The 25,548-nt window shown below is 40.6% G+C and overlaps 1 protein-coding gene across 1 annotated transcript; it reads right to left on the bottom strand.

Moving 5' to 3' along the window:
* Positions 1 to 1,411: 1,411 nt before the first annotated feature.
* On the bottom strand, positions 1,412 to 25,266 carry LOC122494766 (zinc finger protein 677-like). Its single transcript, XM_043600191.1, has 4 exons — positions 24,055 to 25,266; positions 21,626 to 21,691; positions 11,252 to 11,405; positions 1,412 to 6,021 (listed from the first exon to the last, which is right to left on the bottom strand). Exons 2-4 carry the CDS (start codon positions 21,638 to 21,640, stop codon positions 3,968 to 3,970), a joined length of 2,223 nt encoding a protein of 740 aa, XP_043456126.1. The 5' UTR covers positions 21,641 to 21,691; positions 24,055 to 25,266; the 3' UTR covers positions 1,412 to 3,967.
* Positions 25,267 to 25,548: the final 282 nt, after the last annotated feature.

Raw genomic sequence — 25,548 nt, 5'->3', positions numbered from 1 at the left:
ACTCAGTGTGGAGCCCAATACAGGGCGTGATCCCTTGAACTGTGAGACCAAGACCTGAGCCAAAATCAAGAGTTGGAAGCCTCACTGACTGAGCTGACCTGGCAATTCCTTGATTCTAGTACCTTGGGAGAAAAACTGAAGCACTGATTTTGAGATTCCATTCGATGCTTTCTCCCTTAAAGTGACAGATCTACAAAAGGCTTGGAGTTGGAAAATATTCTCTTGGTTTTGAATATTATTTTAATATTAGACTATAACTTAATAGAAAAAGAACCATGACATCATACAAGTCTAAAAATGTCTTCAGTAATTGCTCTAAACAGTTATTTCACAGCCATTTTCCATAATCAACTGTGTGGTGGGGCTATGTGTGCATCAGGAAAAAGGAACTAGTAGTTAGCCTGAGGAAGATTGTGGTCTTTCCCAACCAAGTCAGTCAGGAGTAAACTTCAGTTTTGTATTACTGGGTCTGACTGTACTTTTGATGCCCGACTGATGATACCTATGAAGCAGCATTACAACCTCTTACTATTCAGCCCATTTGGGCAAGAAAAGCTAATAATGAAGCCGGAGAGGACCCTCCCTTGGCAGTAGTTACAAGTTCACAGTGCCTATGAGTATCATCACCCTGGCCCCACACAGGATGCATCATAACAATGTAGTCACCATTCCTTGCTTTCTCCAGCCATTTTCTGAACTTGAGAAGTCTACCCTGCTCTCCTGAGTAAGCATCAGTATATAATTAACATTCTCCTAACACTTCAGTGTATGCAGTCAACATTCCTGACATCTGAACATCCTGTTCGAGGAGTAAGCACAAGTGCAAATGAGCAAAAAATGGTTTAGAGGCTAAATATGTGAGATTTCTAGTTATCAAACAAGATTCCCATTGTGTTGTTCATTCTTGAAAGTAAACTCATGACAACTTATCTTTTCAAATTATTCCCTGAGCAGTCCAGCACAAAATATTGTTACCTTTATCCTTACTTCTCAACTTTTCTTTTAGTTCCTAATACTTTTCACATGCTTGCTATTGTTCTAATTTCATTTAATGTAAAGGTGCAAACCATGGGTCTCATTTCAGCACAAAAGGCAGGGAGAAATAGAATCATATGATGTATACTCATGAATGGGGAGGCTGGTTGTAGAGGGTGAGAGTTTGAAATTGCATTGCTATGATATTTCCCTTAGAGCCACTAAATACTATGGGATATACAATGGGTATACTCATTTGGGTAACTCTCAAATTCAACTTATGAATATATATTTCCAAAACTATAGGTTTAAATATAACATGAAAATTACTACAGATGACATTCAACATACAGAGCTTAAGGATGTATGATTAGTGTTCATTATGAAATTCCCCAAAGAAGTGTGATGCACATAGGATAATAAGGCACAGGATTCATTTAGGTTTACACAAAAGCTTATATTTTACTTACTTAGATATGAGAAATAGGGTATCCTAAAAAAAATGGAATCAAAATGCAATTTCAGTGCCCAAATTTGCGTCTTTTACAAGCATACTACTTCTGGGTGTATTTTTGTTTTGTTTTTTTTGAGAGCACAGGTAGCAGAGAGTGGCAGAGAGAGAGAGAGAGAGAAAGAGAATTGTAAGGAGGCTCTACACTCAGTGGAGACCCCAACGTAAAGATTGATCCCATGACCCTGAGCCAAAATGGAGTCAAATACTCAACATACTGAACCACACAGGCAATCCTACTTTGGTTCTTTTGATTTAAATGTCCTCTAGAGCTTTCTCTTCAGTTTCCAAAATTAAGACGAATTTTTACTCATCCATGATATATAATAGCTATTACCTTTCAAAAGGAGAGACCATTGCTCACTGTCCATTTTCTCTAGTACAAATGCCATCCCAAGTAACCCATCGTTACATGAAAATATTCTCTCAATGTCCTGACCTACTGCTTCATGGTCAACTATCTGATAGAGTAATTCTTTCCTGTAGTAATCAACAAAGGTGCTCAATCGTACCAACAAATCCAGAGAAGGGGCTGTGACCACAAAGAAAACATTACAATTTACGTAAGAGTTTTAGGTTTATTCCTTGCCACTCCCTATGCTCCCAAATGTATATAGTATAGTCTATCTTAAACTTAGCATACCAGTTTTCCCGGGTATATAGGTATGACTAAGCCCCTCACCCCCATTGAAGAGGTTCCATTCACCATACAGATGCTTTCTCTGAGACCACCACTATGGTTGCCAATGAAACACATATAATGAAAGTATAACATCAATGGAATCCAAACTTGAGGCTATAAGTCATCAATAATAATGTAGTGTCAAGAAACCTCAAATAATTGGGGTGCGTGGATGGCTCAGTCGGTTAAGCATCCAACCTCGGCTCAGGTCATCTTGTGGTTCATGACTTCAACACTCCAGTCTGGCTCTCTGCTGTCAGCTTAAAGCCTGGAGCCTGCTTCCGATTGCCTCCCTCTCTCCCCCTCTCCCACTAGATCTCTCTTCCTCTCACTCTATGAAAAATAAAAACATTAAAAAAAAAAAACAGAAACCTCAAATAATTGAATAAAAAATGTTAACCTGGCAAGCTAAGCCAAAAGAGCATGTGACTCTTGCTCTGGGGGTTGTGAGTTTGAGCCCCATGTTGTGTGCACAGAAAATAAAATCTTTATAAAATATTTGAACAGAAGATGATTAGGTCTTTCCACAGATATACTTGTACCATTGACACACCATCTCATGAGTTTTAAATAATTTTAATTTTCTGTGGAACTTAACACCTAAGATTGGTTAATCCTCAAAATAGACCTACTTCTCCCTAGTGTGAAGGTTTAAATTGTAGTCCATTGAAGAACTGGCTAAACAAATCACCGCCTTCATTATACGTTAATGTTCCTGTCCAGCATGAATTCTTCAGTATTTCCTGAGGTAAAGACATTGACACATTTATATGGTTTCCGTGTTATGTGAATTCTTTCTAGACCACAAAGCACAAAGTTGTACATTTTGTTTTCTTATCACTGGAAGTCTGTACCTCCTAACTCCATTGACCTATTTTTATCCCCTCCCCAATTTGTACATTTTTTATAACCCAGATCACACCTATTTTATTTGTAAGGTTTTTCTCTCTAGTAGAAATTACATTCCACAACTTAAAATAAGCTTTGGATAAGCCCTGCCATACATTCCTTCAGTGTTCTTCCTTTCAGAGGCTTCTATTCTCCTATCAGGTGAGTTGTGAACCCTGGTTACAAGATTTCCCCCTTATGTTAGTTCCATATGGTTCCTCTCCATGATGGAATCTCTGATGCTGAGCAAGTGTTGAACCCTTGCTCATTTGTTTTTTTCTCCTATGAATTCTTTGATGCTCCCCAAAGCTTGAGCTTTGAATAAAAGCACTGCCACACATATTAGGTTCACATTGAATAAGATGTGAATGCTCCATAAAGGCTTTTCCACACTAAATACATTTGTACAGTTTCTCTCTAGTATGAGATCTCTCATGACACCAAAGGTGAGAATGTTTGATAAGAGCCTCATTACACATATTACATTTGTAAGGTTTTTCTGCTGTATGAATTCTCTGATGTGCCATAAGACTTGAACAATGGATAAAAGCCTTGTTATACACATTACATTTGTGTGGTTTCTGCCCAGTGTGTATTTTCTGAGGCCCAGTAAGATTTCCAAATTGGGTAAACGCTTTGCCACACTCATTACATCTGTTAAGGTTTCTCTCTAGTATGGATTTTTCTGTTAACATGTGAGCGCTCAGCAAAGGTTTTGCCACACTCACTACATCTGTAAAGTTTCTCTCCAGTAGAAGTACTCTCATGACTACAAAGGTCTCAACGTGTGCTAAAAGCTTTATCACATTTAGTACATTTACAAGGTTTTTCTCCTGTACGGATTCTCTGAGGTGCCAAAGGCCTGACATTTGGATAAAAGCCTTGTCACACACATCACATTTGGGTGGTTGCTAGCCAGTGTGTATTTTCTGATGATTAGTAAGTTTTCCAAGTCGGGTAAACGCTTTGCCACACTCATTGCATTTGTAAGGTTTGTCGCCAGTATGAATTCTCTTATGACACCAAAGGTGTGAAAATTGGTTAAAAGCCCTCCCACATTCATTACACTTGTAAGGTTTCTCACCAGTATGGATTCTCTTATGCTGAATAAGATGTGAACTCCTCCAAAAGGCCTTGCCACAGTCAATACATTTGTAAGGTTTCTCACCAGTATGAGTCCTCTCATGACGCAAAAGTTCTGAATGGTTGACAAAAGCCTTACTACATTTCTTACATCTATAAGGTCTTTCTCCTGTGTGAATTCTCTGATGTGCCACAAGGTATGACCTTTGGATAAAAGCCTTGTCACACACATTACATTTGTGTGGTTTTTCCCCAGTGTGTATTTTCTGATGGATAGTGAGATTTCCAAATTGTGTAAATGATTTGCCACACTCTTTACATTTGTAAGGTTTCTCTCCAGTATGCATTCTCTGATGATTTGCCAGGTTTGAATTTTGACTATAGGATTTGCCACTTACGAAACACTTATACACTTTCTCTCCTGTATGGACTCTCTGATGTGTAGTGAGTTTTGAACGCTGGGTAAAGGCTTTGCCACACTCATGACATATGTAAGGTTTGTCACCAGTATGAATTTTCTCATGACGCCTAAGGTGTGAAGATTGGATAAAAGCCCTACCACATTCATTACATTTATATGGTTTCTGTCCTGTATGGACTCTCTGATGTTTAGTGAGTCTTGAAGCCTGGGTAAAGGCTTTGCCACACTCATTACATTTGTAAGGTTTGTCGCCAGTATGAATTTTCTCATGACACCAAAGGTGTGAAAATTGGTTAAAAGCCCTGCCACATTCATTACACTTGTAAGGTTTCTCTCCAGTATGGATTCTCTTATGCTGAGTAAGGTGTGAACTCCTCAAAAAGGCCTTGCCACAATCAATACATTTGTAACGTTTCTCACCGGTATGAGTTCTCTCATGACGCAAACGTGCTGAATGTTTGATAAAAGCCTTATCACATTTAGTACATTTATAATGTTTTTCTCCTGTGTGAATTACCTGATGTGCCTTAAGTCTTGACCTTTGGATAAAAGCCTTGTTACACACGTTACATTTGTGCTGGTTCTCCCCAGCATGTATTTTCTGATGACTACTAAGGTTGCCAAATTGGGTAAACGCTTTGGCACACTCATTACCTTTGTAAGGTTTCTCACCGGTATGGATTTTCTTATCTTGAGTAAGGCTTGAACACTCAACAAACGCTTTGCTACATGTATTACATTTGTAAAGTCTCTGTGCAGAAAGAATACCCTCATGATTCATGAGGTTTGAGCTCTTGCTAAAATCCTTCCCACATTCATTACATTTATAAGATTTTCCTCTGGTGTATTCTCTCCTGGCTTGGGCAGGTAACAAATGATAAATCTTCCTAGATTTATTCCAAATGTTTTGGGTCCTGGGAGGAATTCTTTCAAGTGGTGAGACTGAGGAACCATTGCTGACAGACTTCTCAATTGGATTACTACATTCATACATTTCCTCCTCACTGTCAAATCTCTGGAGTTCACCCAGGTGTGCCTGCAAACTTAATCCAATTCTATTTTCCAAGCAGTTTATATACTGGTTTCCAGAACCACTTACGTTACTGTCCTGTTGTAACAAAGTCCTGATGAATGGTTCATTATTCATGACATACTGGTAGGTATTTTTTCTCACAGAAACTCTCTGCTTTTCAGGAAGAGTAACTGAGGGCTGATTAAGTGGCTGATCTTTCCTACAAGTGAGATTTTTCTTATGGGTCAAAGGCACTTCTTTGTAATTTCTTGCATCATCTCCCCACCGATTTTCAAACTCATGCCTATTTTCCCAGACTTCCTTGAGATCAAAATTCTTGATGCCATGGCTTTCATTTCTCTCCAATATCACTAAGTGGTATAATACTTCTTTATAAATGTCCTCTACTGGTGACAATTCCTTGAGTGCAAATCCAGGAGAAAGGCTTCCTATCAAATAGAGTTGGAAGATAAATATTTTATACTAAATTACATAATTACATACCCAAATAACACTTTATTATAAACAAAGGATGTTAACCAACCATGGTCTTCAAACACTACTGTCATATATAATGTTTTTGAGTTCTCTTTTTATAACGTTTTCCATATTAACAATTTCTCTGATTTTGAGGTAATTTTTCGAAACACATTTTACACTATCCATGTTTTTTGGACACATAACTGGATAATTAAATGAAACTTCATGATTACTGACCCCATTTATACAATGGCTATTTTATAACTGTGCATGAAATTATAGAGTTGTCTCTCTTCCTTAATTCTTAATCTTTATAAAAACGTGTTTACCTGAACCCAATATCTCATAATTCAGTGATGCTCAATGAATCTTTCATTCCTTCTAGTAGGAGTTCCTTATGGAATGTAAATCCTGTCTTTACATCTCCAAGACAAACTGCTTTAGAATTCCAGAGACTACTAGTTTGTGTAACTATGGTTACTTATTAACTTAACCCCCTAGATCAATCAACATGTAGGTTGTAACATACAGAGTCCTTAAAATATCTTGTTTCTTTCATCATATGCTCACACATTAGTAAACACACAGTATAATTAACCGCCAGATCAAGCTGCTGTCCTGAGCAATTCATACGCATGTACCCTGTGTATGAATAGGGTTCCTTCTGCAGTACGGAGGGCAGGGGAGTCAGGTGCTGTGTAAACTGAGGTGCTTTGTTGATCAAAATTAATATACCAGGATATATGAGGGTGGTTTGTTTAGCTCAATGAAACGTCTGAGGAAAGGCCAGGACTTGGATTCAGAAAAGCAAGAGTGAAGCATTAAGAAGTAACTGACCATGTGGGGACAGTGCTTGTGCTTGCACATCTATCGGAGTATGACTGTGGTGTAAATTAAAAGCAGGACCTTGGGGAAAAAGAAAACACATTCAGCAAAAGGCATAATACTGATGCATTCTGTAAGAACTCATACTATGGGCATGAAGCAAAGGTGGAAAACATTCAACAGGGAAACAGTAGGGGGTTATAGGAAAACAGTACAGTTATATCTAATTCAATATTTGCTCTAAAAATTATCAAACTAAATATACCAAGACTTCGCTTCTAGGTATATACTCAAGACAATTATATAATGTATACATGTTCCAGGAGACACGTTTTTAAGGTTGTAACTTATAGAGAGAGATATTGAGAACAAGCTTGTGAATGGGGGAGAGGCAGGGAGAGAGAGAGAGATTCCCCAGAAGTCTCCACACTGTAAGCGCACTGCCCAATGTGGGACTTGAACTCACTAACTGTAACTTCATGACCTAGGCCAAAAAAAAGAGTCAGATGCTTAACCGACTGAGCCACCCAAGCCCCAAAATAACATATCATTATAGAAAAAGCTACAGCAAATCAGGTTAATGATACTGCTGGGACTAAAGCAGGAACTTTAAAAAATATGTTTCTAAGATATCACAAATTCTTAATTTAAAGAATGCCATAGGATCAGCTGCGGGGCTAAGTTGGTTAAGTGTCTGTCATCAACTCAGGTCATGAACACAGAGTTAGGACTTCAAAGCCTGTGACACGCTCTGTGCTGAAAGCTCAGAGCCTGGAGCCTGCTTTGGATTCTGTGTGTCTCTCTCTCCGCCTCTATACTGCTCATGCGCGCTCCCTTGCTGCCTCTCTCTCTCTCTCTCTCTCAAAATAAATAAACATTAAAGAAAAGTGGTAACTTTACAAGGAAAATATGTGTTGTAACAATTAGATATCACTGCACATTTATGAGAATGGCCAAAATCCACAAAACCAACACCAAATCCTAGTGAGAATGTGCGACTATAAGAACTCTCATTCATTGCTGGTGGAAATGCAAAATGGTACTCCCCTTTGGAGAAGTTTGCACTTTCTTACAAAACTAAATGTACTCTTAAATATGACCTAGCATTCCCACTCCTTGGTATTCATTCAAAAAAGTGGAATATTTCTGTCCACATGAAAACATATCCGCAAAAGGGAAAATCCTAAAATTTCTATGGAGCTGCTAAATTCCCGAATCGCCAAAGCATCTTGACAAAGAAGTACACGTTGGAGGCATCATGTTCCCTGATTTCAAACTCCCGGACTACAAAGCTATAGTCATTAAAACAGTATGGTATTAGCATAAAAATACACACATAGATCAACAGAACAGAATAGAGACCAGAAATAAACCCACACACATGCTCACTTAATTTACAACAAAGGAGACATGACTATAAAATGGGGGAAAGTATAATCTCTTCAATCAATGGTTTGGGAAAACGGGACAGCCAGAGGCCAAAGCATGAAACTGGACCACTATCTGACACCATACACAAAAATTAACTCAGAATGGATTAAAGACTTAAACCTAAGACCTGAAACCATAAAACTCCTATTAAGAAAAGTTAGGGGTGGAGGGCCGGGGTGGCTCAGCTGGATAAGCTTCTGACGTTGGATGAGGTCATGATATCACGGCTTGTGAGTTCGAGCGCCATGTTGGGTTCTGTGCGGACAACTCAGAGCCTGGAGCCTCTTAAGATCCTGTGTCTTTCTCCCTCTGCCCCTTCCCCACTCAACACTCTGCCTCTCTCTGTCTCTCAAAAATAAACATTAAAAAAAATTGAAAAAAAAAAAAAAAGAAAGAAAAGTTAGGGGGTAATGAGCTCCTTGACACATGTGTGGGCAATGATTTTATTTTTAACTCTCCACACCAAAAAGGAAAAACAAGAAAAGTAAAAAAGGTGGGATTATATCAAACTGAAACGTGTTTACATAGCAAAGGAAACAGTTTTTCAACAAAATGAAAAGGCATCCTACTGAATGGGAGAAACTATTAGCAAATCATGCATCTGATGATAATGGACTGGTAATCTAAAACATTGCCAACACATGCTCAAATAACCCGATTTAAGAAATGGGCACAAGATCTGAATAGACATTTTCCAAAGACTTAGAGATGGCCAACAGGACCATGAAAAGGTGCTCAACGTCATTCATCATCAGGGAAATGCAAATCAAAACCGCAATATCGCTTCACACCTAACATTAGAACGGCAGTTAGTAAAAAGACAAGAAACAACACGTGTTGTCAACGGGTGGAGAATGGTGTAGCCAAGAGAACTACTGTGTGATCCACCAATTCTACTGGGTATTTATCTGAAGACAACAAAAATACTAACTCGAAAAGACAGAAGCATTCTGATGTTCACTGCAGCACTATGTATAATAGCTGAGATACGAACACAATCTAAGTGTCCGTTGATGGGTGAATGGCTAAAGATGTGTATATACAACACAATATTATCTAGCCACTAAGCAGAATACAATCTTGCCATTTGTGACAACAGAGATGGACCCTGAGGACAATATGCTATGTGGAATGAGTCAAAGACCACTGCAGTATGATTGCTCCTATGTGTGCAATCTTAAAGAAACAAAAACCCATTAGATACAGAGAACATATTGGTGGTTGCTACACGCAGGTAGCTGAGCAGAAAAGGGTGAAGGTGATCAAAAGGTTAATAAACAAAAAACTGGGCTGCCTGGCTGGCTCAGTCAGTACACCATGCAACCCTTGACTCTGCAGTTGAGTTCCAACCCCACTCTGGTTGTAGAGATTACTTAAAATCAAAAGTTGCTGCTGCCTCTTGAGTTCTTAAACAAACAAACAAAACCAAAAAATATCAATATGGTGCTTTTGGTATACCAGGAATGCAATAACCATCTGTGGAATGATACATGTTTTTCCTACAGAAAAGCTAACTAGGTATCACCAAGCTGAGCTGTATTTACACTACATCTACTTTTGGATTTTCACTTTTTGGAATTATCCACATCATGACTTCCTCCTAATTAATGCACAAGGGAGCAACCTTCGGAAGCCAGGATGGCCAAGGAAAGACATAGACTTTTATCTACTTTATTAGACAGATGCTACAATTTTTGTGTCTCCTAAGAAGTTCTCCCCAGAATACAAAATGGAAATGGAAAGTGAATAGGTCCTGGGGTTTGCACTACAGAGACCTCACCTCTGACCTGTACGGAATGAGAACCAAGAGGGATCAGGGAAAAGACTCCTTACGGACAGCCAGTCCCTCTCAAGCCACAGCACCAGTATGGTCGGAGGGGCTAGGTAACAGTGTTGTAGGTATTATCACTGGAAGTTTAAACTTCTACACATCTGATTTACTCGTTTGAATAACAGAATGAGAAGTGTGTGTGGGGTGGGGGAGGATTTCCTTTGAAAGCTCCTAAGATATAAACTTGTATTTTCCCATAGATCCTTCCCAAACAATATTTACTGGAGCAATTTACTCTCTGCCCTTCTAAGCGGACTTGAGCTCACATTCCAATACATTCACATCCCCTGTCTGGATGTTTCCCTATCCTCACTTCATGTTCCACAGTCCAGGGCTCTTTCTCTTCTTCCAAAACCGAGATGATATTCAGCTCAAGAAGAGATTTCCATTCATAAAGAAAAACAGAACATGATCACCTCTGCTCTTCCAGAACACGTTTCCAGCTCTTGGTTCACCAAACAAGAAAGAACATTCATTTTGCTTGGTGTAGAAACCACGTATTTCAAAAATTACTCAAATGAGTGCCTGAGGGCTTAAGGATTATTTTAGGTGTGCAGACATCTGGGTTTTTTCTAAGAACTACTCAACCAACACCCTTACGAGGGTAAGACCACAGAATCAGAGATTTAAATAAATTCACCACAAGGTTTCCTTTTCCCCCAACTTTAAATAACGTTATTGTCTCTGAGCTTTATCTTTAAAGATTTCAGCGAAATTAGACTTTGCTAAGAATATAAGCGTTTTTATATCCTATTCCCCAGACTCCCAGATTGTTATTTAAATTCTAGTTACTTAACAGAGTGTAGTACTGGTTTCAGGAGTAGAATTTAGTGATTCATCAGTTACATACATACAACGACCAGGGCTCCTCATCACCAGTTCCCTCCCTTAGACTTTTCTGACTGCTAAGTTCTGCAACCACATCAACAAGCAGGAATGCAGAATTTCTGAAGGAAAGGGAAGTTAGAGTCCATCTGCCACATTATGAACCCTTTCCACTCTCAATCAAAACAGCTGCAATCACTCCCTTAAGAACAAGGAATTGGAACTCTTATGATCAAAACAGGGGCTCTCAATAGAAAATGCACAGCACACAGATAAAAAGTAACTACCGACTTCTGGAGGCAAGTTATCCTCACCCACGGAGACCAGGTTCCTGTAGTTCTCCAACATCACATCCTTGTACAAAGCCCTCTGAGCGGGGTCCAGGCACTCCCATTCCTCCTGAGAGAAATCTATGGCCACATCCCTGAAGGTCAACCGTCCCTGAAAGGAAAACACATTTCACCAAGTGCACAGGGAATGTGTTCTTATTTGACCAAAGACAAGAGAAGCACAGATGTGTAAAGACTGATTTGACTAGAGTGAGTGTTCTTTCATCCGTGTAACATAATTTTGAGTTACAGTGAACATAAAATTAGCTACTTTAAAATACCATTGGGGGCAATTATTGCATTCAAATATTGCACAAACATCACCTCTGTCTAGATCCAAAACTTTATCAGCCCCATAGGAAAGACTTTACCCATAGTAAAGCAATAGCTGCTTCCTATTGCCCAGTCCCTGGCAACCACTAATGCTTTGTCTCTGTGGATTCACCGATCTTGGATCGTTTCATATATAAGGAAAAGGATCAAATATGTGGCCTTTTGCATCTGCCTTCTTTCACACAGAATCATCTTTGGGGTTCATCCACGATATAGTATGTATCAGTGGTCCATTTCCTTTCTTCTGGCTGCAGAATATTCCATTGCAGGAGTAGACCATATTCATTCAACTACTGTAAAGCATTTGTTTGTTACTACCTTTGGCTAATATTACTAAGTTCCAGTAGAAGTTAAGTGTTTGGATGCCTGTTTTCAATTCTTTTGGTTATATACCTAGGAGTGGAATTACTGGGTCACATGGTTTAATTTTTCAGACTCTGTCACACTCTTTTCCACAGTATCTACATTTTTATAGCAACATGTCATGATTTGAATTTCTCAACCTCTTTATTTTTGTGGTTTCATAATAATCATCCTAGTGGACGTGAAACGATAGCTCAGTGTGGTTTTGATTTTACATTTTAATAATGACTACTTTCATTGAACATCTCTTCATGTGCTGGGTTCATTTGTGTATCTTCTATGGAGAAGTGTCTATTAAAATCCTTTGAGGGGCGCCTGGGTGGCGCAGTGGGTTAAGCGTCCGACTTCAGCCAGGTCACGATCTCGCGGTCCGTGAGTTCGAGCCCCGCGTCGGGCTCTGGGCTGATGGCTCGGAGCCTGGAGCCTGTTTCTGATTCTGTGTCCCCCTCTCTCTCTGTCCCTCCCCCGTTCATGCTCTGTCTCTCTCTGTCCCAAAAATAAATAAACGTTGAAAAAAAAATTAAAAAAAAAAATAAAATCCTTTGACCGTTGTTCAAATTGGGTTCTTGGTATGTTGGTTGTCACTTGTGTAAGTTCTTCATATATTTTAGGTTCTAGATGCTTAGTAGATATGTGTTGGCAAATTATTTCCTCCCATTTGCTAGATTGTTCCACTTAGGTGATAATGTCCTTCACCGCACAGACGTGAATAATTTTTTTTTAATTTTTTTTCAACGTTTATTTATTTTTGGGACAGAGAGAGACAGAGCATGAACAGGGGAGGGGCAGAGAGAGAGGTAGACACAGAATCAGAAACAGGCTCCAGGCTCTGAGCCATCAGCCCAGAGCCTGACGCGGGGCTCGAACTCACAAACCGCGAGATCATGACCTGGGTGAAGTCGGACGCTTAACCGACTGCGCCACCCAGGCGCCCCAGACGTGAATAATTGAGATGATGACCAATTTATCTACTTTGTCTTTTTCACTTTTGCTTTTAGGATCATGTATAAAAATCCACTGTCAACCCTAAGGTCATGAAAATTTACCCCTATATTTTCAGTTAAGACTTTTATAGTTTAGGCTCTTACATTTAGTCTTTGATTAGTTCTGAATTGATTTCCTTATATGGTACAAGGTAGTTTCAATTTCATTCTCACAGATATCTAGATATGTCAGTACTATTTAAGAAACTTTTCTTTTTCCATTGTTTTCCGCACACTTGGAAAAAAGGAATGGATTATAGATGTATGGGTTTATTTGTGGATGCTTAGTTCTGTATCTTTGATCAATATTTCTGGCCTCTGATGCAATTATACTTTTGATTATTCCAAGTTATTGTAGAAGGTTTGATGTCGGGAATTGTAGGTTCTCCAATTTTGTTCTTTCTCATGTTTATTTTGGTTATGTGGCGTCCTTACCAATTCAATGAGTTTTAGAATCACGATTCCCATTTGGGCAAAACATGTTGGGATTTTGCTGAGGACTGCATTACTCTTTACATCGCTCTGGGAATCCCTCTGTTTTATGGTCTTCCAAGCCAGAATCACAAGATATCTTGACATTTACTTAGGTTTTCTTTAATTTTCCTCAGCAACATTTGTAGTTTTCACTCTGTATGAATCTTCCATTTCCCCGATTAATATTATTCCCATTTACTTTCTTGTTTTTGTAAATGGAATTGTTTACTTTCCATTTGTTGATTGCTACTTTACAGATATTGAGTGTTGATATTGTATTTTGTAACTTCAATGAATTCATTCTAAGTCTGAGGATTCTTTATTTCTAAATAGGTGATCATGTAATCTATGAATGGAGACAGTTTGATTTCTTATCTCATTTTGACATATTTTATTTATTTTTTTTCTGTAATTTCTCTGGTTAGAACTACCAGGAGAGTGTTGACTAGTGGAGGCAACATGGAGCATGCTTGTTTTCTTCTTGGTATTAGGGGGAAGTTTTCAGGAGTTCACCATTGAGTATATGGTTAGCCACGGAATTTTAATAACGCTTTTTCAGACTGAGCCAGTTCCCTTCTACTCCTAATTTTTGACTTTTTGTTGGATGCAGTGTTTTGTATGTGTCTGTGGAGCCTAGCTGGTTTACAGTGCTGCTCACTGCTTTATAATTGATATCTGGTTGTTCTATCCATTATTAAATACGGAGCATTGTGATCTCCAACCACTATAGTAGAACAAGCTTCTCAATGTTTGCTTCAGAAACTTGGCGGCTTTGTTTCTATGTAAGTATTGTTTATACTTGTTTTATCTTCCTAATGGATTGGCCCTTTTTTCAATATATGTTCTTCAATATCTTTGATGACTATTTTACAACTTAAACTCTATTTGGTCTGATATCTATATAGCTCCCCAACTAGGTTTCATTACTATCTGCATGGAATATCTTTTTCCATCCTGCTGTCAACCTATTTGTGTATCTAAAGCGAGCCTTGGAGCGCCTGGGTGGCTTAGTCACTTAAGCGTCTTACTCTCCGTTTCAGTTCAGGTCATGATCTCACAGTTTGTGGGTTCCAACCCAACACTGGTCTCCGGGCTGACAGTGCAGAGCTTGCTTGAGAGAATTTCTCTCTCCCTCGCTCTCTCTGTCCTTCCTCCACTCACACTCTCTCACAATCAAAAAATGCTTTGAAAAAATAAAGTGAGCCATATGCAGACATAGAGTGGAACCATTTGTAAAATTCCTTTCTCTTTTATTGAAGAGTTTAATTTAGGTAAATTTTAAATTGCTACTGGTAAGAATTATTCTAACATCTGCTGTTTGTATGGCTAATATTTTGTTACATAATTCCTTCCTTCTTCGGGTGTCTGTGCATGCATACCATTTTGATGGTCTATTTATTTTTCTGTACATTTTCAAGTTATTTTCTGAGTGGTTATCCTGGGGGTTATAGCTTACATATTAAACCACCAATATTTGAATTTCAGTTGATGCTAAATTAGCTTTAATGCCATACAAACAAGTGCTGTTATACATTCTCCCTTTATGTTGTTGTCAAAAACTACTTCATAAAAGATATGAACAGATGTTGCACACACTCAAGAGCAGATTTTCTGATTGTTTTACTGTCTCTTAAGACATGTAGGACAAAATGAGTTACAAAACAAAAAGACAATAATTAGCTTTTATATTTACTTATGTAATTACCTTTACTAGCGTTGTTTACTTGTTCCTATGGCTTTGAGGTACTGCTAGTTTCTATCCATTTCAGCCTGAAGAACTCCACGTGGCATTTCCTATAGTCTAAGCCTGTAAGTGTGAACCCACTCAGCATTTGTTCATCTAAGAATCTCAATTTCACTATCAATTTTGAAGTATAGTTTGCCTCGTAAGGAATTCCTGATACAGCTTTTTTTTTTAATTTTTCAATCTTTTAATACCAAAGGAGATGGATTCCTGACCTCCACAGTTTCTAATGAGAAACAGACCACTAATTTTATTCAGAATCCCTGTACATGAGAAGTTGTTTCTGTCTTGCTACATTCCACATTCTTTGTCTTATAAAACTTGACTGATTATGTGACTGCCAGGGATCTCCATGCATTGGACTTAGTTGAAGTTCATTGAGTTTTTTGGGCGTGTAGGTTCTCTTTGATAAATTTGGGAAGTTTTCAGCTCTTCTTTCTTCAATTATTCTTTCTGCCCTTCCTTCTAGAACTCCTATTACGTTTATAGGAGTATTAGTTATAGTGTCCCAAAGGTTTCTTGGCCTCTGGCCATTTTTCTTCTTTTATTCCCTTTTATTCAGCTTTATTCCCCTCCCTCCTCCTCACACTTGACCATTTCAGTTAACCTCTGTTTAAGTTCACTGATTCTTCACTCTTTTTGTTGATCTGCTGATGAACCCTCTAGTGAATTTTCAATTCTGGTGTTTATACTTTAACTCCAGCATTTCTATTCCATCCTTTTGCTATAATTTCTATCTCTTTATTGGTATTTTCTATTTGTCAAAACATTGTTCTCCTACTTCTTAGTTCTCTTCCACGTTTTCCTTTAGCTGAGGATGGTCAAGACGGTTGATTTAAAATCTTTATTTACTAAGTGGAATGTCTGTGCCTCCTCAGAAAGACCATCATCAACCTGGTAATCATGCTTAAAAGATGTACAATCTTAAAACATCCTTAGAAGTCTGTAGTGAAGTCGGCCTGCTCAGAAGCAGCCACCGTGGCATTCTTTGAAACAGTAAGGAGTTGTAAAGGACCTATGTTATCTTCATTTAGAGAATGCTCCCATGAGGATCTAAAAAAGCAGTTATTTCTTGTTGACTTTCATGAAAACGACTTCAAGTCATATGGCATGTAAAGATACCAATTTGCAGAATAAAACAGGATTAAATATTTACAGTAGAATATATTCTAAAATCATACTACAATACAAAAATGCACGAAAGAGAACATCAGTTCTTGATGAAGAAAATCTGTGATGGTGGAAGACATGACAGGGAAGAGGATGTTTTACTTCTTAGTTTCAAAAATGCATTAGTGTGTGAAAATGAACTGCAAAAATCTATACAACTGAAGTTTAATACATACATACAAAAATAATAAAATTTAATAATAATATGTAAAATTAAAATTGAGCACCATCCTCTGTGATGACAGAAAGTTCTGCTATGTCTGGCTAAATTATACACATTTTTCTCTAAAAAATGTACAACGTATAAGAGTTCCTAAAAGAAACCATGGTCTTTTTTTTTTTTTTTTAATTTTTTTTTCAACGTTTATTTATTTTTGGGACAGGGAGAGACAGAGCATGAACAGGGGAGGGCAGACAGAGAGGGAGACACAGAATCGGAAACAGGCTCCAGGCTCTGAGCCATCAGCCCAGAGCCTGACGCGGGGCTCGAACTCACAGACCACGAGATCGTGACCTGGCTGACGTCGGACGCTTAACCGACTGTGCCACCCAGGCGCCCCGAAACCATGGTCTTTAAGAGATGGATGTGCTATCAATAATTTATACATTTACTATTATGTGGAGAAATAGGTTCTAGAATCACTTATACTTACCTAAATGGGTTAAGAAAGCTTAGGGTAGAAAGATGCCATCACAGAGCTAAAGCGCCCAGGGTTAAGTCATTAAACAGAGAAATGCTTTGGACAGAAAGAAGCCACAATTGAGCAAAATCACCCGAGGTTAGTTAGCTAGATATTGTAATGGGGATACTGAGCAACTTTGTATATCATCTGCAGAAAATTACTTTCCATCTGACACCAATCTACTAATGTACTTTAATCACAAACTGCACTTACATCCCAGACCCTTTGCTTCTTACCCACACAATTTAATGATTCCTGTGATAGTTTTGTCCACATTAACACGTGTAAGATCTTATTTTCTTCACATTCACCATGTGTGTAATATCTTGGGAGCTCAATAAATACAGAGATGAACCCCTGTTGGGGCCTCCTGTCTCCTCCCGGACATTAGCCTCTCTCGTATTCCATTCTAGGTCTGTTCTCTTCCTGGGCAAGAGAGAACTCAAAGCTCATAATCTTTGCCAGATGGTGATCCCGATGGGATAGAAATCGACATGATAAAAACCGAGGTGACCAAAGTCCATGTGATAGAAGGTGACGTGAAGTCAACATGATTAGAAGAAAAGCCGTCGTGACTAAGAAGTCGACGTGAAGCAGGGGACGTGTCTAAGAAGACAATGTGGTAGAACACAATGTAGCTAGAGGCCAACGTGGCTAAGAAGCGAATGTAACTCAGGGACTGCAGAAAGTCACAGAACGACTAGAACTCTACAAAAAGAAAAAGTGCATGGGTCTACAATCTCTCCTGATGAGGTAAGAGAAAAGCAAAACTGTATTAGGATTCACTGCCGTGGAACTTTTGAGAGAATTATTATGGGAGACTCCCTATCCCTAGAACAGAAAACAACAAATTCATACAGCACTTCTTAAATTACTAATGGTTATCCAGCAACACTGTCCTTGGTCTCCTGAGCAAGGAACCTTCGACTTAGACATTTGGGAACGAACAGGTAAGACACACTAAAGGAAGGACATATGGAAGGCGCCAATGTTCTGCCTGAGTTATTCTTATATAGTTTACTGTCCCTATGGCCATTTTCCCCCTGAGCGCAGAAGATGTTTATGAAGATTAGACCCACTGAGAGTAAATAAAAACTTTTGGCATGGAACCTAAACCTCCTTATTGTCAGCCAGCCCCTTCAGCAACCCTACACCCTGAGAATGCCAACTCCCTGCTTTGTCAATGGGAAAAATCTAACCTGTTAAAGGAACAAAAGATTCCTTCTGAAGACATCCTCACTCCGATGCAACAACCTACTAAGAATGCCCTTATGGTGTTTACAGACACCTCAAGAAAACTCACAAGACTTATTGCCTTTGGAAAATTGGAAAAAAATTGGAACACATATTATAAACTGAACGAGGGTCTACCTAATATTCATAACTGCAAGCCATATCATGACCTATAGAAACCTTTTCCAAACCTTAAAATTGTCTGAGACGTCAACACGCCAAGACCATCCACTTCAGACTTCCTCACCAGTGTTTCAGGTAAAAATTAACCATGGGGAACAAACTGTCTTAGGGGGACCCGAATGTAAGTTTGTTGGTTTGAAATACACCTGTTAATCAAAGGTCAAATAAGCTCATGTTACAACTGAAAGTAATTGGAAACTTGGTCTCACAGGTTTCATGAGTCATTGTTACACTAGCTTTCAAAGGCTTTAGTAACTCGAAAAGTTTTCCGTGCATGATAAATTGGGATTGAATTTGTTGGGACATCTAGGCCTTTTCTAAATAGGATGGGATGCTAAATCACTGATTACTAAGTAAGGCTCATCTGCTTTCAGCTTCTTATTGCAGGGAAAGTGAGGATATCGGGGTCTAATGGTAAACACACTTGGTGGTATACAACTTTGAGTTTTTTTCCAACAAATTTTCCAAAATTTAAATTGTAAATGAAGTCTTTTTGACCAATTAGACTTCTTTAGTATGTTAAGTTACTCTGGAAACGTGAAAAAAATAATAATCCTTAGGTTACATTTGAGTAAGGCTACACATATTATAGAGATTATATGCAAATCCTAGCTTTAATATTTTTTGGCATAAGGTCATCACTTGATATTCTGATAATTGAAGTGTTATGTGCCACAGAAGTAACTGAATTTCCTTCTCACCTGCATTAGATCTTTTAATCATGTCCATTTTTGAGTCTTTTTTGTCATAGTTTTGCGACTCCTGTTGGAAGACTTCTTCACCGCTATCACTCCCAGTAGACAGATGATCCTTTATACTCAAGGAGGCTGTTTCCCCTGCACTGTCTTTCCTTTTCCTAACTCTGCTATACCTACCCCAACTTACCAATGTTGCCCCTAGGGATGGACTCTCTATGACCCTATTCAGCAAGAAAAAGTTATACAGGAGAAGACCATCCACCCTCAGCAACCTTCAAGATTTTAAGAGTCAAAACTTTCACAGGGAACAATGTGGAACAAAGGAAGAAGGAAATGGCAGATAAAATTAAAATTCCCTACAATCCACAAGGACAAGCAGTTGTAGAATGAGCACACTAAAAAATATGTTAAAAACAACAAAAAAGGCAGAATTACCCATGGTTATCTACATTATAAGCTCAACTTCTCCTTGATCACACTATGATCACTCTTACGTTTTCAAATCTTGACCCTCAAGGACTAACGCAGCTAAGCTCCATTTTCCTAAATTCCATAAACCCTCTCACCTATGGTGCCAGTTCAAACTTCTCACTTGGGTCTGAGAATATGCTTGTATTCTTTCAGATTCTGGACCTCTGGGGATTCCCTCTTGGTAGGTGAAGCCGTATTATAGCATGGGGGAGACCCCCAGAACACCTTCTCATCAACCGGGACTTCCAGAGAATGACTCAGAATGAACCACCACCGCTCCATTTTCAGGATGGAAGAAACCACTTCACTGTTCCTCATCCTGAGTCGCTCCACAAATGCAATTCCTAGCTCCTCATATAATATGAGGGAAGCCTAAACGCCTGTCAAACCAGGCCCACTTCCTCTTACAACACAGTGGTATTGCCTACACACCTGATCTGCATCTGATGGCAATGATCTCCACCACTGGTATTAAGCAGGCAAAGGCGTTTCATAGGCCTCTTAATCATGGGGATCCAAGCCATAGTAAACGTTATAGCCTCTGCTACCATTTCTCGAATTAGTCTTCAGCACACTATGAAACTGCACATGTAACTTAACCCAGTTATGGTCAACCTTATCAAAGAGCTAATAAGCCAAACTTCTACAAACAAATAATGGCACGCCTAAAACCCCTTATGGCTGCCATCCAATTTATAGGAAAAGGACAAAAGGTGCTAATCCTCTATTGTAATTCTGTGAAGTGGAATACTTATATGATGTCTCCTTTTATGCCATTGCAGAATCACTCTTCAAACCTTGAGACAGCAAAATATGGATCAGGTAGCCATCATGACTGTCCTCACACGCAAACTTAAGATGAAAAAAAAACAAACGGGGAGCCAGGGGGAAATAGGTTCAAGAATCCCTTAGACTTCCACAAACAGGTTACAAAGCTTAGGGCAGAAAGCTGCCACCACGGGACAAAAGCACCCAAGGTAAAGTCATTAGCTAGAGAAAAGCTTAGGGCGAAAATCTCCCACCATGGGGCGAACGTGCCCGAAGTTAGCTAGCGAGATATTGTAATGGGATCACGAGTAACTTCTTACAGCACCTGCAGGAAATTCCTTTCCATCTGACCCCAATCTACTAATGTACTTTGGTCACACACTCCACTTGCCTCCAGACCCTCTGCTTCCTACACACACAAATTAATGATTCCTGTCTGATGGTTTTCTCCATGTTCATGTGTGTAAGATCTTGTTTTCTTCACATGTACCTCGTAATATCTTGTGAGGTCAATAAATACTGAGACAATACCCCTGTTGGGGGACCCTGTCTCCTTGCGGACATCACCCTTTCTCGTATTCCATTCTGCATCTGCTCTCTTCTGGACAAGAGAGAACTCCAGTCTCATCGTCTGTGACACTGTTTGACATGTAAGTTGGTTCTACATTTGAAAACCAATTGTGTTAATAAACCAAGACACCCTCTCTACTTCTCATTCCTACTTTCAACTTTCTATTCTATTCCAAAGTATTAATATCGTGGAGTCAGAAGCACAATGAGTCCCTGGTTTAACATCAAAATGCATTTGTAAAACCGGATGAAGTAAATTTCCATCACTCTTATTTTCCAGGGTTCCTCAGGTACTTTTGCACGTTAATACCTGACTTACATACATAATCTCTTTAATCCTGGTTTATATGAGCTGAAAAAGGATCCAGGAGGGATCTCTGAAGAATCCTTCCTGAAGAGACCAAAGAGCTAACTCCCTATCTCCAGTCCTAGCCTGTGTAGAACAACATTCCCAGGATGACCTCCTAACAGGTGCCTCTTCCTAAGTTCCGCGTCACTTGGTCACAGTTAAGATGAAATATGCATGGAGAGGAGGGGAGACTGGGAGAAAGCCCTGGGTGTGAGTAAACAACTCAGGCAGGACACCTCACAGACAGACAAGATTAACAAGTCCAAAGTGACATTTTAGGAAGAAAAATCAACAAAAAATGGGATTTTACCTGGAAAAGAGCCATTCCTTCTTTTTTCCCCCCTTCTTCTGGTCTTCTTTCTCAAGTAAGGTTATACTGTGTGACAAAAAGGATGTTGTTTAATTTTCAGAATCAACATAACCCCATCCTCTGCCACAATATACATATGGGGAGACACTTGCCATGGGAAAAAGGCCTTTGCTGCCCACTGCAACAGGAGGGATGCGGAAACAATAAGGTCCTATGTGGAGGCCAACAAGTGCATTTTTTACCCACTTCTTCACGAAGGCCTCCCCTACCGCTCAAACTTACACACTCCACTGCAACTGCATTGTCTTGTCTACCTGGCACTTGGCCAAAGGGAATGGGCTCCTTCAAGTTCTTGGCTCCTCCCTAGGTAGCCCGCATCCAAGGAGTGGATGATGCAGGACACAGAAACCTGTCCATGCCATCAATATGGACCAACTCTTAAGGGCCACCCAGCTCCAGAGCTCCCTGGAAGCCGTACTGAGAAGTTTAGATCTTTGTCCTGATGCTGACGGGAAGCCTGTTGGAGGGTTTAATGTCAAAAGATGACACAATCAAATTTTTAAGATTTAGCCAGGATACACAGAGAGGGTGGAGGTGACAGAGGCACGTCCCTGTCTCTGAGCTATGCTCCTGCTTCTTTCCCAGTGGCTTTCGATATTTTTGGAACTGGGTCACATTGTGAACTCCCATTATAACTGCACACTCTCTCCCAGAACACTACCAAAGACGCACCTAGTTTTGAAAATCATTTCACGCATCTTATTAACTCAGGTTCAGAATTCTTGGTCTATTGTCTCCTGTTACAGGTGGGTCCATTGGGGGTTACAGGGGGAGTGAATTTGCCAAGTTACCCTGAAGAAGTCTCAGTTGAATGAGCAGAACTGGGTGTAAGAAATCTCTGAAAAGGTGGCCTGGACAGGTTGAAGTAGAAAGGGCTTGTCCTAATTCCAGATTACCTTTCATGTTCCTGAAGGAGAGAAGCTTCTCTTTTATGGGTTTAAGCAAGCCCAAGCATTTAATTCCTCTTTTCCAGAAAAGCTATATGAAATTACAAATAGTTACTGGTCCTGGAAAACATGAAAAAGGGTCACCTGTGGGCACGAGGTCTGAACACTCTCTGTATTATGAACGGATGAGCTCTGCTGGAACCAAGTTCCACATCAATCAAGACCACCCTTCAACATCTGTACAGAGAAGACAGAGGGGACCTGAGGCGATCATCTACTTAGCTGGAGAACTCACCTCAAAGCTTGATAATTTATAAACTGCTTTAACGCAAGAAGAGAACTGTTGAATTATTAAATTAGCACACTAAACTAGGTTTTGAGTGTTAAAAGGTTACCAACATCCTTAACGGACGTGTAATGAAATACCATCAAGTTCTTTAAGAGACATCAAAGAATCCTTGCAACATATGGTAGAGTAGAAAGCATAGAAAACTCATACTCTGAACAATAAAATTACAAGAGAAAGTAATTTGGAAATTGAAAAGCTCTCCAGTGGAATCTGAGATTAACGTCACAACAAGTGTGAGGATACATCAAATTCAGAAAAGAATGCCGTGAGCCACGAAAAAACGGGGAGAGACAAACAGTATTGTTAATAATGGCCATCGTAAAAGCACCATGTGGTTACAGAAAGTCCCCTTTAACTGACAGTTCTAATCCCCCTGGATGAGTAGGGGTTGCCAATGGCATTATCTTCTGATGCAATGCTTAGAAAGTGCAGATGCCTCAAACACCAGGTTTCACAACTCTCGATCTCTTCTCCACAACTGAAACAATTCACCAAATGTTGGATTAACGAGGTCATAAAACTTCAAGTCGGTACTTCACAACTTAATATCCTCGGTTCTTTACTAGGGTTTGGGTCCTGTGCCTTGTCTGTGACCCCTACGCGTTTTTTCTCCGTATAAGTCTGTGTCCTTGTTTCTCTTGAGTGCTTTTGTCCACTTCCGTTTCCCTCCGTCGCTATTCCTCCTCCAACAGACAGTTTCACCCTATTCTGCGGCAGCCTGTTTCAATCCCCGACGGATTTTCTCCCCACGCTTTCTGATGACCCTCTAACTCCGCAGATTTCTGCGTCCTTCCCCGCCAGCTCCGTCCACACCCTGACGGACGGCCACCCTGCGGCCAACTGCCTGCACCCACCTCCCTAGTGACGACTGTGCCCGACGCAGTATGGGGTTGGGGGCACGGGGGACACTCGGCAGTCACAGAAAGGTTCTGAGCAGGAAAGTGACCGGCAAGAATATCGAGGTCTGCAAGGGCCACAGGCAGAACGGCTTGGCCCGAACCTGCCTCGGAGCGATTTTAACCGAAAACGACCACAGACCCCCGGGACCCGCCCCGAGAGAAAGGACTCGGAACGTCTTAGAGCCAGGCCGCGAGAGATGAAAGGGAGAAGACGGTTCAAGAATTTTACCTTACCAGGCGACCCCGGAACCTGGGGTGGAGCCGGGCACTGAGCAGCGCAACCGCCGGTGCGAACCAGAAAAATGGAGACTCACCCAACCCACAGCGCACGTTGCCCTGCTGGATCAGCTTCCGGGGCTGCAGAAAATGGCGCACGCGCGTGCGTCGCGGGGCGGTGCCGGGGCGTGTCCAGGACACATCCGGTGGGGCGGGTCCAGCGCACCACTCTCCTCCTAGCGTCTGCGGGTCTGTTTTCTCTTCCGGCCGCCCGGTTTCGGGTTCCGCTTTTGGATTCCGTCCGATCCCGCTGGTGTCGTTTCGAGCCAGGCTGGGTGCAACCTCAGGGAAGGGTGGGCCGCTTCTATTGGGAGCGGCGGTATTTCACAAGTTGCGCCCGGTGCCCGGGGAAGCAATTTTTGGAGGGCGGGGCGGGTTGGGGTGAGAGAAAAGTCTTTAGAGAGCGGTGGACATGCGCTCTAGGGGGAGGCGGAGCAGTGTGGGGACCTGGCGCCCGGGGTCCTCGTGGGTCGACTGAGACCCGCATAGTGACAGCTCCTTGTTTAATGAAGTAAAAGCCGGGGTGGTCAGTGTCGGTGATGGACGCTAGAATGCGACACGCACAACTGTTCTGGGGGGCGGGGGGCGCCTGTGTGGCTCAGTAGGTTAAGCCTGACTTTGGTTCTGGTCCTGATCTCCCTATGGTGGGTTGGAGCCTCCCATCGGGCTCTGTGCTGACACCTCAGAGCTTGGAGCCTGCTTTGGATTCTGTCTCCTTCTCTCTCTGCCCCTACCTCGCTCGCACTCTCTCTCTTTCAAAACTAAAATAAACATTAAAAGAAATAAACACTGTCCTGTGGGAATTGTGCTGTTCGGTATTAACTCGTCATCAGACTTTTCACTCAACTGTCACTTCTCGCCATCCCTTGCACTGCACTCCAGGCTTTCCCCGCCGGGCCTTGGGCTGTGGGAAGGAGCGCTGGCACGTTGCTTTAAAGGAATAAAAGTTTCTGCGTCAATGAGTGTTGATTAATGTCTCTCTCTTAAATTTGATATTCAACTCCACACCTCTCCAGATGAATTACAAATCCAAATGTCTTTGAGACCTACCAGTGGGACCTGTATGTGCTTAAGCCCTTAACTGCCAAATGTCATTGCAATTTTAATTAAACAAAGTGTTTGTTCTCAGGTATTTTAGAAGTCTATTTTTTTCTTGAAAATTAGAGTTTTAAAAATTTATTTATTTTGAGAGAGAGCACGGGAGGGAATGCAAGCGGGAAGGGGCAGAGAGATAGATCTAGAATCTCTAGCAGGCTCTGAGCAGAGCCCTCTGTACTCCGCCCCTCACCCCATGTCTGGACTGGATATCGCAAACCCTGAGATATGACCTCAGCCGATACGAAGAGTCCCTGGCTCAGTCAACTGAGACACCCAGGTACCCAGAAAATTAGATATTTTAACTGATCCTTTTGTTTTCGGTTTCTGATTGCTTGGTGTCAAGGGCAGATAAGG

Source organism: Prionailurus bengalensis, chromosome E2 (genome assembly GCF_016509475.1).
Source record: "Prionailurus bengalensis isolate Pbe53 chromosome E2, Fcat_Pben_1.1_paternal_pri, whole genome shotgun sequence".
In the NCBI taxonomy this organism is placed as follows: domain Eukaryota; kingdom Metazoa; phylum Chordata; class Mammalia; order Carnivora; family Felidae; genus Prionailurus; species Prionailurus bengalensis.
The sequence above is the reverse complement of the archived record's forward strand: the minus strand, read 5'-3'. Positions and strand labels throughout refer to the sequence as shown.

Coding starts and splice junctions, on each gene's coding strand:
- LOC122494766 (XM_043600191.1), bottom strand. Junction 6,022..11,251: donor TAACTTGCCTCCAGAAGTCG/GTAGTTACTTTT, acceptor TCTATTTGATAG/GAAGCCTTTCTCCTGGATTT.